Source organism: Pelodiscus sinensis, chromosome 1, assembly GCF_049634645.1.
Source record: "Pelodiscus sinensis isolate JC-2024 chromosome 1, ASM4963464v1, whole genome shotgun sequence".
In the NCBI taxonomy this organism is placed as follows: domain Eukaryota; kingdom Metazoa; phylum Chordata; order Testudines; family Trionychidae; genus Pelodiscus; species Pelodiscus sinensis.
Window position 1 is genome coordinate 89,490,402 of NC_134711.1, and position 16,988 is coordinate 89,507,389.

Below are 16,988 nucleotides of genomic sequence, written 5' to 3' on the forward strand. Positions count from 1 at the left end.
AATACAAATCTTCAATTTAATAACCAGGACTAGTACAAGTTGCCCAGCACGTTACGCTATTGCAGCATTTCCCAAACAATGCGTTTAGGAAAAAATACCCGGGGAAAAATACCTGAGGAAAAAATACTGGGCCTCAACATGCCTGGTGTCTGTTGGCAGGGCCGGCCTTAGGCTGATTCGGGCCCTGCGCCCCTGAACTTAGAAGTGCCGGCGAGTTACAGAGCCAGGGACCCTGCTCCACTGATATGTGGAGCGGGGTCTCTCCCTTGGCTCTTCCTGGCGCGGGCGCAGGTCCCCCGCCCCCAGAGCATCCCGGCCATGTGCGGCTCCTTCTCACTGCGTGCTGCTGCCCATGTGCGGCGTTGCATGTGGGCAGGGAGGACGCCTGGGCATGACGTGACATCATGCCCCAGGATTTTAAAAGTCTTCGGAGGCACATGGCGGGGCCACGCTGGTTTTGGTGGCCTCCGGCCCCGCAATGTGGAAGGCAGAAGGTAGGGTATGGGCTTGGGCAAAGGCGAGGAGGCAGCAGTGGGCTTGCGCAGAGGGGGAGGAGTGGAAGGAGAAGGGGCTTGGGCGGGGAAGGCACCAAGGGACAGGGTGCAGCAGAGAGAGACAAATGCCAGGGGGCCAAGTACAGACAATGAGGGAAAGGGCAGGAGGGGAGGTGTCAGTGGGGGGGGGGGGAGAGACAGGGTGATGCTGAGAGAGGAGCGGAGAGGGAAAGGGCACTGGGGGTTGGAGGAGGAGGTGCTGGGAGAAGGCTTGAAAGAAGGGGTGGGCATGAGAGACGTGGGGATTGAGCAAGTCATGTGTGAGGGCACAGAGGGGCAGGAGGGGATGGGGCAGAGAGTGCTGAGGGGGTGGATATCAGGGAAAGAGGGGGCAAAGGGGGCAGGGGCAGTAAGGGAAAGGGGAGGCACCAGGAGGGTGCAGGGCTAAGGGAAAGTGCAGGTGCCAGAGGATTCTGGGGTGAGGAGGAGGGGAGAGCTGGCCACTGGAAGCAGCACTGGATGGGGGAATCAGGGCAGGCAGGGGAGATTGGGGGGGGCGGTGGAAGCAGGGCTGCCGGGGGGTGCAAGGTTGGGGGCAGGGAGCTGGCCAGGGAAGATGGGGGGGAGGAGGGAGGAAGAGAGAGAAGTGGCTGCCGGAAGGAGGGCTGGATGCGGGAAAGGCAAAAGGAGATTGGGAGGAAAAGCGGGGGGGACCTGGCTGCCCGGGAGGGGGTTGAGGGAAGTGGGGCTGGCCAGAGGCACAGCGGGGGAAGCAGGCAGGTGAAATGAACCGGCCTGCGGGGAGTGGGACCAACCCGGCCATATGTAGATCTTGGGACGCTGCCTCTGTTCTCTCCCCCCCCCCCCCCGCCCCCCACAAAGCATGAGTTAGTCCGGCCCCGGGATTCTATTGTGTCGCGCCCCCCACCCCTCAAGTAGTTGCGAACTGTCTGGCTGGTAGACACACTCATACAGCCTGAGCACATTTACCAGCAAGGCAGTTCGAAACCACAAACTGATACATCTAGTAATAATACAAGTTTACCTAATGAGAAAATACCAGACATGTTATATGTCTGGTATTCTCAGTTTATGTGTTTATATTTTTGGGCTGCAAAAAGCAGTATTGAAAAAAAAAAGGGGGGGGGGGGGTTTCCAACTAAAGTAAAAAGTTTGGCAACCCTGGTCTAACCAGCTTTCTGTCTTACAGTCCATTTATCCAATCCATATCCCTTAACTTGCTGGCAAGAATATTGTGGGTGACCATATCAAAAGCTTTGCTAAAGCTGGCACTGGGGGTTTTGGGAGGACCAGAAACAACTTATTTGAATATTTGTCATTTGATTAATGAATATGCAAATGAACAGTATCAGTCCTCCAAAAGTTTGTGAATGGATTTACTGGTCCCTGTATCAAAAAGTTTGGGAACCCCTGTGTTACTGCATATTCTCCACTCTACTTTCATGCAAAAGAGCCACAAGACAGGTAGGCAAGATGAAATCAGGGATTTATATTAAAAAGCAGCTACAGGGGTGTGTCACTGGGCTGAACCTATGAGGACGACCCGATCTCCTACATCTACAATAACTGATGTTGATAACTATAACCGAGGCTCTGCAAGATCTTGAACTGCCTTCTGAAGCAAACAAAGATTAAATTATGTTTAATATAAGTTTTACTACGGGTATTTTTAGTGATCTGGGTGTACCACATGTAATGTTTTAAGAATCTACTATTTAGAAAACTCTACCTATATACAACAAAGTTCAAGAAACCAACTACTCTGCAGTGCTGAACTGCCACTACATTGTACGCTATCTTACACTTCGTTCATTTTATTGTATTCTAATTTTTTGAAAATTTGTATTCCCATTGGTAAAGTATAACTCTCAATTAACCAGAATATTCATTATTCCTCCTCATTCCTCCAACATGCTAGATAAAGCGTTTACTATACAGCTTGAACTTCTCTAGTCCAGCATCATTGGACCTCACCAGTATCAAGACAGAGAAACTGCTGAACCACAGGAAGTCAATATTATCTAGCAGCATTACCAACACTTCCACTGCTTACTGGGCTCTTAGAAGACATTTAGGGGTAAAGTAGAGCTAAATTAACAGCACAGAACACCGCGTCCAGGACTGGTGGCTGTAAAATTGTATGGGTGCATGGGAAACTTGGCCATATGCATGATCAGTGGACATCCAAGCTAACTAAAATCATGCCGGACCATAGATTTTGCCAAACCACAGAGTTCTGGACTAGACAGGTTCATCCTGTACCATCAATTCATGTTCTACCATGTGAGATCTGACAATATGATGGCCAGAGGTCAAATGGCTAGTGGACATGGTTAACAGATATTGCCATTATATTAAAACCAACCTAAAACCATCTCTGAAGAGACCACCTGGAACACATGATTACTTGCAGAGGTCATAGAACATCACAGCTCTCTAGCATGCAAACTTTTGACAGGAACTCATCTGTTACAAGCGACCACTTCTGCTAACATGAGTCTATCAATCTGAGCATAAACCACTAAGATTTCCATGCGATTACATGATTATTCAATTGTACCATATCTAACATCCCTATTCTGCATCAAAAAGGCGCTTAACCCTTTCTTTCCTGAGCATCCAGATGTGATCATGGAGTCATCTGGTTGTCAAAACCCTCTCATAAGCTAACTACTCCAGTGTCTTTTAAGTGAGAAAAGTTCCCCATCTTCTCCTTCATGGAGTCCTACCCAATAAGCATACTCACTCTACTTACCCTGGCAGGATTTGCCAGCCTGGCAGTGTGTCATGTGGTTTAGGACATTCTTCATGGTGCGGCAATGAGGGAGGTTGCACTGTCGCATCTCACCATTTGCCTGTTCCCGCCGCTGACACTTGTGAGCATGTAAAAGGAGAACGAGCTGCTGCTGAATGAGTTTACGTTTTTCTGGATCTGCTGTAGGTGCTCCCGATCCCATTCCTTGGGGAGCAGCTGCCACCATCCCAGCTTGTTGAACTGGAGGAGCCTGCTGCTGGCCCTTGAGAAAAGTGATGGAGACATACACAAGTCAAAAATAATCAGGGTCAATTCACTGAGTAGCCAGATCATGAATGCAATTTTGTGTCTTCCACCTACCTTTAACCATTGATTACCCAAATTTAATGTTTATCAACACTTATCAGCAACAAGTTTGAGCATCAGCTTGCAACAACTGTACTCTCTGCCTACTACTCTCTCCTTCTCCCTTTTCTCCCCAACACTATCTGTGTGACTCAATTAAGGCCAGTTCGATTCACACCCTTTCAGATGTATTTGTGAGGTCACATTACATAAAATACATTCAATATGACTAGAACTAAACTTCATATTTAAAACATCTCAAAGAAATGTGCTCCTATAGCACTCATACAATTATTTAAAGAGGTGGGGATTAAAAAAATCTCCACCTTTGAAAGCAACAGAATGAAACTTAAGAGGAGATGGCTGAGAAGTTGCCTGGTCACAAACATTTCATGCAGGTATCACAGAACAAAGGTTTTACTTATTCTCTACCAGATATGCCACAAAACTTCTGGGTAGTGCACAATTTAATTAGCCTAGACCAGCATTTCTCAAATGTGGCCACCAGGGGCTTTTCTTGCAGCCACAGCCTCTTGGGCTAGGACTAAGGAGGCAGCTTGGGAAAATGTGAGCATGCCACTAGCAAGAGTTAATGGTCACATTCCAAGGCCACAAAAAAAATTATCCTAAGAATTCCTGGCCTAGATTGTGCTACTTCATTTAATGCTTCCTTTAAATACTTAGAATAGCATTATTAACTTCCTCCTTCCACAAGAGGAGCAGCACAAAATTATAATGATGAATAATCGTGCTTCAGAATAGCCTGAAATGCAGTGTTCAGAGCTTCATCCTATTCAATGTATGCATACGGCTTCTTATTGAGATTGCTCCTAAACATTAAGTGGCATATGCAGAGTACATCACATAATCAACATGCATTTTGACTTCTGGATCCTGTTTGATCTATATCTGGTCTGGACATATGCTCCTCAACATCTGAAGACAAAGTTTGATATTAGGTAGTAGTAGCCAATACAAGAATGTCCTTTTCTTTAGTATCTCCTATTCGCCTCTCCCTCTTCTGAGAAGCATGCTAGAACTCAGGCACTATTTTGGTCATTCTTTTCAGGGAAAGCTGTCAGATAGTACAAGAGCGTTTTTCCACTAAATTTGTACTAGATGCACTTTGATTTATCCTATAATAATTTTTGCAACAGCAGCATATTCAGAACAAAAAGCTTAGATATTATAATTTACTTCTAGTAACACTTCTAGCAGAGCTCTTACCACTTACTGAATGTGGCAACACTGCTGCTTAAGGAATTAAGCCTTAGCTCCCTGTTAGTGACAAACTGATCAAGATAGCCCCATTGATTTTTAGAATTCTGAAAGATTTTAAGTTCACATATTGCCGATATTGCCATAGCGTTAAACAGCTGTAATGATGGACCAGCGTAGCTTAAGGACCTTCTTCTTGGCTTATTTTGACAAGTAGCCAATCTCATACGAAGAGTCCCATCACACTTTTGCTGTTGTGGTATGCTTTATCCCTAAGACATCCACTTCTTCCACCCTTCCCATTTTTCACAACAATCAGGACACACTGCTTCCAGATTTTTTTTCCAGTAATTCCAGTCCCTGTATAAGTTTCTCCCTTTCCTGCCTTTTAATAGGAAGATTTTTTTATTGCATTGCATTCCATTGTTGTATAACACCCCTAGGGCCTATGCATGGGGAGCACTGTATAAATAAGGTTAGTGAAAACTAAATTCAGAGTACTTTAATATCCCTAACTGAATTCTACTAAGCTAGTTTGAAGAGGATTTTGGCTATAAACATCTGCTGAAATGAAAGCTTAGAGTCTGATTCTGACGAGGAAGGAGAAATCTTTCCTTTTCAAGGATGAACTTATTAGAAACAAGAATGTCCATAATAGTTAGAAAAATATGTTAATCATTTTTATACACTTTTTCTGTACTCTGCTGTGAACATAGCAGGATGTTATATTAATCCTTTTAAACGTAAGTTTTTTAAAATAAAAAAAATTACAAAATTAAAGTGCAGTTGGAACCACTAGCTCTTTTCTGAAAAAGTCAAGACTCTGAATAAAGTCAAGTCTCAAAAATTAAGTGTTTATTTTAATTCTAGCCCTTTTGGCCATGTATTTTAAAGAATCCCACCCCTTTTTCCTCTGAAAGTCCTGTTTCAACAACAGCAAGGGGCAGAGCCACCACCAATAGCAGCTGCCTGAAACAAGAATGCAACAGGACAACCACAGCTTCTAAAACATGAACAAAGCTCTTTGGGGATGATGCAATCTGTTATAGGACTATATAGTGTCTTCCACAATCAGACCGTGGGTCCAAGACTGGGACTCCCAGATGCTACCATAACAAGTATTACTATAAATGTGGGAACAAAAAGATTTGTTCTCTCTCTCTCATGGTAATCTGGTAGTGAATGGATGAAAAGCAGCTGCCAAGACACAAAGCTGACCTGAGGAAGCACAGTGGAAAACCAGTGAAGGAGATGGAAGAAAAAAAATCAGGGCTGGACAGAAGGTCATCAAGTTGAATTATTCTGGAGGAGGAATTCCTCCCACTCCTGTGCCATTGAATACCCTCACTTCCTTTCCCAATATTCCTTAATCTGACACTAGTGAGGAGAGGGAATCTACTCTAGGGATGTAACATACCAGATAATCAGTTAACTGGTTCAATGTTAGGTTTGCCTAGTGTTTAACTGGTTAACCGACTAAAGCAGGATTCTTGGCTGGAGACTACTCCAACCCCAATGAAGCAGTTCCCAACCAGTGGGGCTCCCACCTCCCAGACTGGTGCTGGGGTTACCAGTGGCTCTGCTGGTTCCCAGTCCCTGCCAGATCAACCCTGCCTGTGGGACGCCTGGGTTGCCTATGGACAGAGACTGCACCAGTCGCAGGAGCAGCCTCTGTCTGGTGGGCACCCAGGACAAGAGCAGTCTCTGTCCGTGGCAGGCCCCTGTAGGGCTGGAGCAGCCCCCTGCCCATGTCAGCCAGGAAGCTGCTCCAACAATGGCTACCAGTCAACCAGAACCAGTAAGTATTACCTGTTTAGGGGAATGCTTACCAAGTAATCTTTCACATCCCTAATCTACTTACCTCTTCCTTCTTCCCAACCCTCCACCATGCATACTCATGACACAGAAGGACACAGAGAATGCATGTGGTATCTGACAGCTATAAAATTCGGGAGTAGCAAAAGCAGAATATTGCAAGAGGCCCATATTTGATCTCCCACCCATTTGATAGTAAAACCCACAATTTTACCTACCATGTTAGGCATTCCTGTCCCAGGAACTGGCTTCTTGTCCATTGGAAACTGGGGTAAGCTGTTTGGTAGCCCAGTCTTATTCTGCATCTGGGAACCAAGTCCACCGGCTCCAATCTGCTGCCCAGAGTTCTGGCTGTATGGTGAGCCATAAGGACTGGGATTGCTCATCATTCCCATCTAAGGATTAAGAAGAAATATAAAAGTTATAGTAGGTTTAGTCAGGAAGATAAGTTTCCATTTAATTATACTCTGCTTATATTTCTTACAGCACATTACAAGAAGAGACTAGTGGCACAAAGACCCAGGAACAAAAATTAGTCTGCTATGTGAAGCTCTAACACATGCTGTGTGTTCCTCATTTAAACCACTTTATGTAACTCCATACCCTCACCACAGCAAGACTAAACACACAGATTGGCTATCTCCATTAGGGCTTTGTCTACACTGCAAGTTTTTGCAGCAGAAAATGTGTTAATATGGGACTCATTAGCATAAGTTGCGACATCATTAGCATATTTTCTGTCATTTCTTTTTGCACAAGGGTTTTTGCACAAAAAGAAGCAGTATAGCCACTTCCGTTTTACGCAAAAGCCCTGTTTTGCACAAGATCCTTATGCCTCTCCGCAAGGCTACACTGCTTTTTGCACAAAAACTCTTTGCGCAACAAGAAACAGCAGAAAATATGCTAATGATGTAGCAACTAATGCTAATGAGTCCCTCCATAAGCATATTTTCTGCAACAAAAACTTGCATTGTGGACAAAGCCTAGGAGTTCTAGAGAACTACCAATGCAAATCTAGTTAGAACTGTTCAAATATTTTCAGTGTAAAGTATTTAGTCCAGCCGGCTTATCACTTAAGGTTATCTTTACTTATTATTTACTATGATGATCATCATTATATTGTAGTAAAACACTTCACAAATAGTGACTATATCCTTGCATCAGCGTGTGATAAGAAAGCATCCCCATTGAAGAAATGGAGAACTCAGGCATAGAGAGAGCTTAAGTTATCTGTGTATTGTCACACAAAGACTATAAGAGAAACAGATCCAGTCTTCTCAAATTCCAGTCCAATGCTTAACCATAACATCCTTCCCACTTAGCAGTTAACATGCTTACTCCACTTTGTCTTGCTAGCAATAACCATGTTATGTCTAGTTGGAGCTTGCACTGTTGAGAGCCCCATGATAATAAGGACGTTTGAAAACTTAAGATCTCATCTATAGCAAAGGCTTATCTAAAAAGACTTTATGTCAGGCATAGGTGTCCACAGTAGTGCTAAATCTACCACCACACTAGAAGCTCTGTAACAAACTTTGGCATACTGCAGCAGTATATCAAAATACACTAAAACTTTTACACCTGGTCTAAACTGGGAGTTTAGGTCAAACTTAACCACATTAGGTTGTTTTTCTAAATATTAAGTCCATACTACCAAGCCTGTTCCGTCAACTTCAATGGCCATTAAAATATATTCGGTATTTTTGCTTTCTTGAGGGTAACTGCTAAATTCCATCTTGCATGTTTGACTATGGGAGTTCAGATGCAGCTCTGAGAAAGTATACTTCCTGGAGGTCAAGAATGTATCCTGCAGGTTGAGACCCCTATGGCCATGACTTTCAACTCTACAGCTCTGCAAAGGTACATCTATACAGTAACGTGTACCTTGAAATTAGCTACAAAATTTGAGCTACACAAGTTGCCTAGCTTATTTTAAAATCTGGCATTGTCCACACAGCACTTATTTTAAAATAAATTGCTATTCCGCTGACTTCCTTAATCCTTGTATAATGAGGTTTACAGGAAGTCGGCGTAAGTACCCAGTTATTCCAAATTTATTTCAAAATACTGAACTTCTTGTGTAGACAGCGCTTAACATTATTTCAGAATAACAAATGTTATTCCAAAATAACTCTGCTGTGTAGACATACAAAAAGTGAACAGGAAAGCCCCCTGGAAAATTTCAATTTAATTTCCTGCGTGGCCAATATGACGAGACTTCAGAACAGGAAGCACACTTGACCATGAGCTCCATTTTCCAGGTTGCAGATGAGCACCTTACGGTGTGAGTGAGAGGAATCTTTTCTTGCAGAACTACAAACCAGCAAAAAAACTGCAGATATCCATGCCAAGATCACAAAGGGCATGGAGGAGAAAGGATACACCGGGGACACCTGGCAGTGTAGAATGCAAATAAAGGAGTTGAAGTATCACACCAAGACAAAGGAGGCAAATGGATGGTCTGGAGCACTGCTGCAAACATGCTGCTTCTATGACTGGCTGTGTGCAATCTTTGGGGGGCGAGGGGGGGGGGGAGAGAACCTGACCAGCTTCCCTAGCCAGTCTGTGGATTCCTCCCAAGACTCTCAGGCAGCCTTAGGCAGCAGCATAGAGGACAGCATGGTGGAGGAAGGAGGAGGAGAATGGTCAGAAGGGAAGCAAATTTTTTGAACAGTATCTTTATTGCTTGTGTAAAAGAGGTGTTTGAGTGGGGGAGGGGAGTTACAGGCAAGCACACTGAATGCAGGGGCACTTCATTGAGAGCAACACGCATGACTCAAAAATGACCATTCATAAATCTGTCTTTCAGGGCTTCTCTGAGTTGTACCACTGTCCCTCGCTGTGCTCTCTTTATTGCCCTGGTGTATGGCTGCTCAAAATCCCTGACTACATACTATGTGCCTTGGCACTCCATCCTGACGAATACATTTCCCACTTACTCTGATATTATTGAGCACACAGCAGGCTGTCATCACAACAGGAATATTGCTTTTGCTGAAGTCTAACAGCCTACAGGACACCTTCCCTTTAAACACCCAAAAGCATATTCTACCATCATTCTGCACTTGCTTAGTTTGAGCTGTTCCTTACTGCGGTCCAGGCTGCCTGTGTATGGCTTCATGAGACATGGGAGCAAGGGGTAGGTAAGGTCTCCCAAGATCACTACTGGCACGTCAATGTCCCAATGTTTATTTTCCAGTATGGGAAGAAGTTCCAGCTTGCCAAAGAGGCAGGAGTTCCTAAAGATGTGTGTCATGCACCTTTCCCAACCTTCCCTTCTTGATGTTGGGGAAATGGCCTTGTGATCCAACTACTCCTGCAGCACCATGAAGAAGTACCCCTTGCAGTTTATGTACTCCTTGACAAGGCTGCTGGATGCCAAGATGGGGATGCATGTTCCATCTATTACCTCACCACAGTTTAGGAACCCCTACGTCCTCCACGTTTCCCAGAGTCACTACCCTCTGTGGCAGAAGGGTACTGATTGCCTTGACTACTTGGATTACAACAGCCCGCACTGTAGACTTCCCCACTCCAAACTGACTCTCGACCAGTGGCTGGCTGGCTGGCGTTGCAAACGTCCACAGGGTAGTTATCACTCACTTCTTCACTGTCAGAACATGTCTCATTCTGGTATTGCTGCACTTCATGGCAGGGGAACACAATTTGCAAGCTTCCATGAAAATGGCCATATGCATGCAAAAGTTTTGCAGACATTGCTGATTGCCCCATACCCGCATAACAATGTGGTCCCACCAGTCTGTATTTGTCTGGCAGCACCAGAACCAGCATTCCACTGTGTCCAGAGGATTGAATGCCCGTGGCATTTGCACTTTGCTCAATTCAAGTGCTTCACAAAAGAGTATTTTAATGATCACCCAGGATTCTTCTTGTTGCAACAGACCCTGAATATGTTCTGGACATATTCCAGCATTAGGCGCACCAAGGTTACAATCATCATGTTTTGATGCTCACCAGGATCCACAATGGATTCCATGCTTATGCTGCTGTGATATCTGCACAGATAACCAACAAGAGAAAAAAGGGCACAAAAAGACTGTTTGCTGTTAGTCTTAAGCAGAGGTGAAGGGAGGAAACGAATCCATTATGGTCCACTGACAACATGTACCCAGAGCCACTAGCTATACCGTTTTGGTCCCAACATGGACTGGGATCATAACCCACAATGCAAAGGGACACAAGCATGTTGGGATAGCTACACACAATGCATTGCTCTCCAAGTCGATGGTAGCTACCCTACTGGTGACAAGCTTCTTTGAACTATGTTGAATTCTTGCATGGTGGGGACATGCACCTTACAAAATCGGGGGCTAAAAAATGGATCTTAAATTCAACCTTACCTTTAAGTCCAGACATGGACTTAGTACATGGTCCGCACTGTCAGCTAGTGCATGGCAGGGTAGTATGCTTTAGATTCGTACCAAGTCTCCATGTAAACTAGCCCTTTGTTTGCTCTAACTAAAGACATCAGCCATCTGCATTAGGGATGCAACAGTGTAGTCAACAGTGTAGTCAATTAACTGATTAGAAAAAGCTTACAGGTTAATGCTATCGACTACATGCATTCCCTGATCACCACCAATACATTTATCAGGCTGGCCAGCAGCCCAGTTCAGTCCTGGCTTGTAGCGGGTCAGGGACCTATCCCTGCAGTGGCTCTGCTTTAAAAAGTGTATTAGTAGCTAGGCAAGCAGGCAGCCTGGCTCAGTTCCAGCTCGCACCAGGTCCAGGAGTTCAGGACACACACACCGCCACAGCCAGGGGCTGCTGCCATCCCGGAGCTGCTGCCTCTATCAGGCTCCTCTCACAGACCAGCTCTCACCTGGCATCCCCCACTGCTGCCACTGATAGAGTGCACTGGCTGCTGGCTCTGCCCCCAGGTACTATAGAATAGTCGAGTAACCAATAAGAATTCATGAGGTTATTCGACTATTCAATAACCGATATTTAACATCTCTAATCTGCATAGCTGCACCAGTGCAAGAGATACCATTACCATTTTCATCAATGGTGCTTAATCCAAACGATTCCCACTCATGTGTTAAACTTCCAACCTCAGCCCCCTGCACCTCAAATACCTTCTACAATATGATTATGTACTTTCTGTACAAAACTAAAAGAGGTAGTGAAATTTTAAACAGACACACAGGAAAAGTACCATATCAGTTTTGTGATCCAGTAGTCCAGTATTTTATATAAAAATAGCCAGTCCCACATGTTTGAGGGGAAGATGTAGTATGGTACCCTCAAAGCAGCATGAAGTTATTAAATCTGCCTATAGGACATTTCCTCTGATCACGCTTGGAAATATGTATTCTTTTAAAATATTTTTTCTAAGTTTTTAAGTCCTTACCCTCCCATAATTATGGGTGCTCTTGTTAGATGTATGTCACTGTAGCAGATTTAATTCAGTAAAAGCCTCCATTTTTAACACATCAGAAAGATACCAGAGAACTCCCAATCTGCTGCCCTGGAGTGTCTCAATATCCAGGACACCTGCCTCAGAATTTCTGTCAATGGTTCTTCAAGGTGTAGAAGACGTTGTATTCCCCCAACACTTCCCTCCTCCACCCCCTTTAATTTCTCTCTATACTGTGTCTTTCCTTTATACTCCAACAGTCCTTTGGATTTCCTCCTATTGCCACAAATTGTACCACTTGTAATTTCTTTTAGTCTTAGTCCTATCTAAGCTTTGAGACCTTCTTTCCAGTCTGTTCCTCAAAACTCTACAGTTAATCAAATCCTTTTGCATGACATCCATCTAGCTCCACTTCAGTTTAAACATGCCCTGCTTCATATATATCTTTCTGGGGTTTTGTATGCCCAAACTATTTAAGACAGAGAAAAGCTGAGGAAGTTCAAACTAGTACCACCTTTTCACTTCCTCTAACCTTGATTCATTTTAATATGGTCCATCTTTATAACTTCAAGCATCCCTCTTATCAGTTTCATTTTCTAAAAATCCCTCAAATTTCTGACAGACAACTTGGAAATATTTACCAGGAACTTAACAGCAAGAAAACCAAAAATACAATAAAAAGCACAGCATAAAAATGTCTACTATCCAAGTGAGATGTCATCCTTCAGCACATGAGAAAGATGTTGAAATATGTATTACAATACTATTATTCTGGACACCTATTTGGAAACTCCATCTTATATATTGGCCTCTGATTAGGAGGTCTCTCGTCAATTTAAACCTACTCAATCTCCTTTGGCTGTTCTGTATTCCCAATGAACGATCTTACTGGCAGTTGTAATCGGTATCTCCATTACCGTTCTTACCCCCCACCCCCATCTGTTCTTGGGTCCTCTTCCTAGAGTGAATAAATGCTATGGCTGCTTCTAGTGTTCAGAGCTTTTTCAAGCAACAGAGTTTAAGCAACCTGCTTCTCAATCACTACGTTGAGATTACCTATGTTTATCTAAAGGCTTCATTCTTCAAGAAACAGAATTTCAGTAAAATCAGAACTTCTGAAGAGGTGAAGATGAAGCACTGTTTATGGAACAGTTAAGTCTCCACCATGCTGACCAGCTAAAGCCATTAGCATTAAGTTCACCCCAACTCTGACAAAAGCCAAGCTTGTAATACAAAAACCCGCAACTAATCATTAGTTTCAGCTACTGGCATGAAGGGAAGAGATCTTTAAAAAAATACAATAAAAACAAGTATCCATTTTGAGGCGTGATGCCGTCCAGATTAAGGATGCTAAGAAGCGGATAACTGGCTAATAGTGTAATCGATACAATTTGTAGCAACTACACGATTAGTAGATAAGGGGAGACGCTCTGTCTTGGGTCGCGCCAGGTTCAGGAGCTACCCATGCTGCGGTTCTGCAGTTTCAATGTAGGAGGAGCTAGGTGCGCAGGCAGGGGTAACTCCAGCACAAGCCAGTAACTGCAGCAGGGGTAACTCCAGCACAAGCCAGAATTGAGCAGTTCTGGCTCATGCTGGCCCCAGCACCGATGCAACTCTGCATTTTAAATGTAGTTACAGCCACCCAGCTCTTGCTACATTTAAAATGCACAGCTGCAAGGAGGGTAGTTCCCAAGGCTGGCACGAGCAGGGACTGAGCAGTCCTAGCTCATGCCGGTTCCAGGACTGCTACAGTTCTGCCTCCCCCTGTGCACCATGGAGATGGTGCTGGGAAGGAACCAGCTTTTAAGTCAGCTCCCCTCAGCACTGGCTTCTGCTCTCACCCCTTGCTGCCTCTGATACAGTCACTTATATCGCTAGTCCAGATAGAAACGTCCTTTGGGTAGTACTCGAAGCAAGCAGATATACATTTTTTCTATACACTCAACACCCAACATCCCATCAGCTACAGAATGGATCTTTATTGTGTAGAATTTGGTGAAATATGGACAAATACAGCTATAATGCACTTTATCATAACCATATGGCTTCTGACCATGATGTCACAACAGTATTTAAGGAACAGGTTCTACGTTTTAACTAATTAGTAAAGGTCTTTAAATCTCTGAAGTTCTCCATTTCAATAGATGATTTAGAACCATGGTGTCCAGCACGCTAGCCACTAGCAGATATTTGGCCAGTTGTGTGTGGCTAGTTCTCTTCGCAACTGGTTGGACACGACGATTTAGAGGCTCTAGTTTAGTTCAATGAAGACTCTGGGAGCCCCACATATGGCCAGCTATACCAAAAAGTTTCCCCAGTGTGAAAGTTTGACACAAAAATATGTTTGAAATTTGAGGGGATAAGTAGCCACTATTGTAGCTACTGCTAGAGAGAACTAGCCACACTCAACTGGCCAAATACCCACACGTGGCTAATGGCTAGCGTGTTGGTCACCATAGCTTTAGATAACTTGCCAAATACTTAGAAGCTAGCTGACGTTTGTCTGGTTTCGGGGACAGAACTGATCCCTGTAATAATAGGAACTGTGTGGTAGGAATACAGAAGACCCCAAAAATCAATTGATCAGGTATGAGAACCCAACCACCCTTCAGCCTATGAACACTGACAGTATTACTGAAGGGATCTTCCTGTTCTTTTGTATACAAGAGAATGGGAAGGGGGGCAGGAAGTCACATTAGAAAGAGCCTCCATCTTGGGCCCTATGTCTGACAAAGTAGCAGAGCATCTTGGTTTTACAGGCAAACAGTTTGGAAAAATGGAAAGTGACCTTGTTAGACAAGTAACAAAAATGTCCAATCAGCAGCTCCAGTCCACAGATCATTTGAGGCAGCCTGCTTCTGGGTTCCCCCTTGAACTATCGATAAGTGGTTCCTCTCCAACCAGAAGAGCAGAGAGATGCAGCGTGGCCCTGGTTTTTTGTTTTGCCTTTTTAAAATATAGGTTCATGGTGAGTGCATTGTCCATGGTCAGAATGCATCTTGCTATGAATTTGGTGCTTTGACACCATTCCAGGCCTATTTGGACCCTATTCCTTGTATTATATTCATCCAGGAGTAGATTCCCATACTGCAACAATGTACTAAGTAGTGGCTATTGTGAAGACTGATTTGTCTGGCTATTTAAATATTCCTTTCTGAATATTATGTCTTCCATCATTTTAGATAATACATCAAGAGTTCAGAACCTTAATTTACTGATGGTAAATACAAGATGTTATGCGGAGAAATTTTTCAACTACTCATCCGGAACCAGAGTGTCCCATATCAGCCAGTCACAACAGGTTTGCAATGAGAGTTATATGAATTGCTTTCAGAATTGCTCTAGGTTGCCCTTGAAGGGATGGCATGAGCACCAACAATGAATGACCCATCAAACAACTAAAGGCATTGTCAAGTGGTGGTACTTAGTCTTATACAGAGTACGGTAATCAGAAGTTCTGAAGTGGTGAAGATGAAGCACTGTCCAAGGAACAGTTTACATAAAAATCACCATCATGCTGAACAGCTGAAGCCATTGGTCTGCTGATGCCTGGAGAGTGCTTGAGGATCACTTGATTTTATAAAGTTTCTCATTGTCAAATATTAAGAGGCTCAGAGTGGTTATGCAGAGAGCTCATTAGTTTAGAATGACAGACAGGATAAGGCAGCTTTGATGATTCATCATTAACCCCCATTAAAAAATAATGAACAGATGGGACTTTGTAGGGAAGCACCTTCAACACTAGGTTGTCCAGACAGTGCGAGATCTGAATCCCCTCTTGTCTATGGCAATCTAAAAGGGATATAAACTGTCTGAATAGGGAGTGGAAAAGATGCCAAACCAAAAAGGTTGCTCAGATGCATGAACATGAAACTTACGGTTGCTCAGATGCAGACTTAGTCCTATGCGGGCAAACTACCCTCAGTTCCCTCCCTAACGCTGAACTTAGAACTCGAAAGTAGAGGGGAGGAGGACGGGAAAATAAGCATTCATAGAAAGACTCGTCTCAAAGAACCACAGGGTAACTTCCTCTTTGCATTAAGTCCTATGGGTGCTCCACAGCAGTGTGCTCCACAGTATGTAGAGCTAGGACTCTACATGAAGGGCTAGGGCTTCAGAGTGAAGTCAGAGGGTACTGGAAGCAGAATTTCAAGTAACTGTATAATATTATAGGAAAGTATGGGCAAAGGCCCAAGTTGCAACCTTGCAGATTTCCAACACAGGAACATCTTTAATAAATGCAGCCGAGGTGGAAACTGATCTCACCAAGTGTGCAAATTCCTGAGAGACAGCGGGTTATGGGCATGATAATAGTTAATGCAGTACAAGACCCATTGGAGAGCCTTTCAGCTGATATCCTTCAATTTGTCTGCAATTGAAAAGAAGAATTTAGAAGATTCCCTAAAGTCCTTTTGACTTGTCCGCATAAAAACATCAAGCATATGTTGTATTGCCTCCCAGATGTCACAATGCAACTTCTGAGAAAAAGGTGAGGAAGTGAATGAGCTTGTTCATATGAAAGGACAAAACCACCTCAGGGAAGAACTCTGCCTCAGAGCGATTTTCGTCTTTAGAGACAACCATGAAGAGCATGTGCACCAACACCACCATTATTTCCCCTATTTGTCATGCCGAAGTGGTGGCCATTAGAAATGCAGTCTTCCTTGATAGGTGTAGAAGAGAACAAGTGGCCTATGTTTAAAGGGTGGTCTAGTTGTAGTCCCATGTTGGAGTGGGGCATCTGGTGTGCAGGAGGAGGTTTCCCATGAGGAATCTTAGGCCTGCTGTACATTAGGAGTTTAGGTAGAATTTAGCTATATAAGGTTGATTTTCTAAAGAATGAGTCCACATTACCAAGCCTGTTCCATCAACTTTAAGAGCAGTTAAAATAGATTACTTACTCCTCTTCTCATAAGGAGTAATGTTAAATTCCACCTTCCACTGTGTAGATGCAGCATTG

General features: G+C 43.8%; 1 protein-coding gene across 3 annotated transcripts in view; it reads right to left on the reverse strand.

The window, feature by feature from the left end:
- EP300 (EP300 lysine acetyltransferase) overlaps positions 1–16,988 on the reverse strand; it is a 138,762-nt gene that overhangs the window by 80,821 nt on the left and 40,953 nt on the right. For all 3 annotated transcript variants that reach the window (XM_075936301.1, XM_075936288.1, XM_075936292.1), the window contains exons 3-4: positions 6,867–7,043; positions 3,271–3,532 (exon numbers count right to left, since the gene is read on the reverse strand). In XM_075936301.1, coding sequence (XP_075792416.1) covers positions 3,271–3,532; positions 6,867–7,043 — 439 coding nt within the window. The remainder of the gene's footprint in view (positions 1–3,270; positions 3,533–6,866; positions 7,044–16,988) is intronic.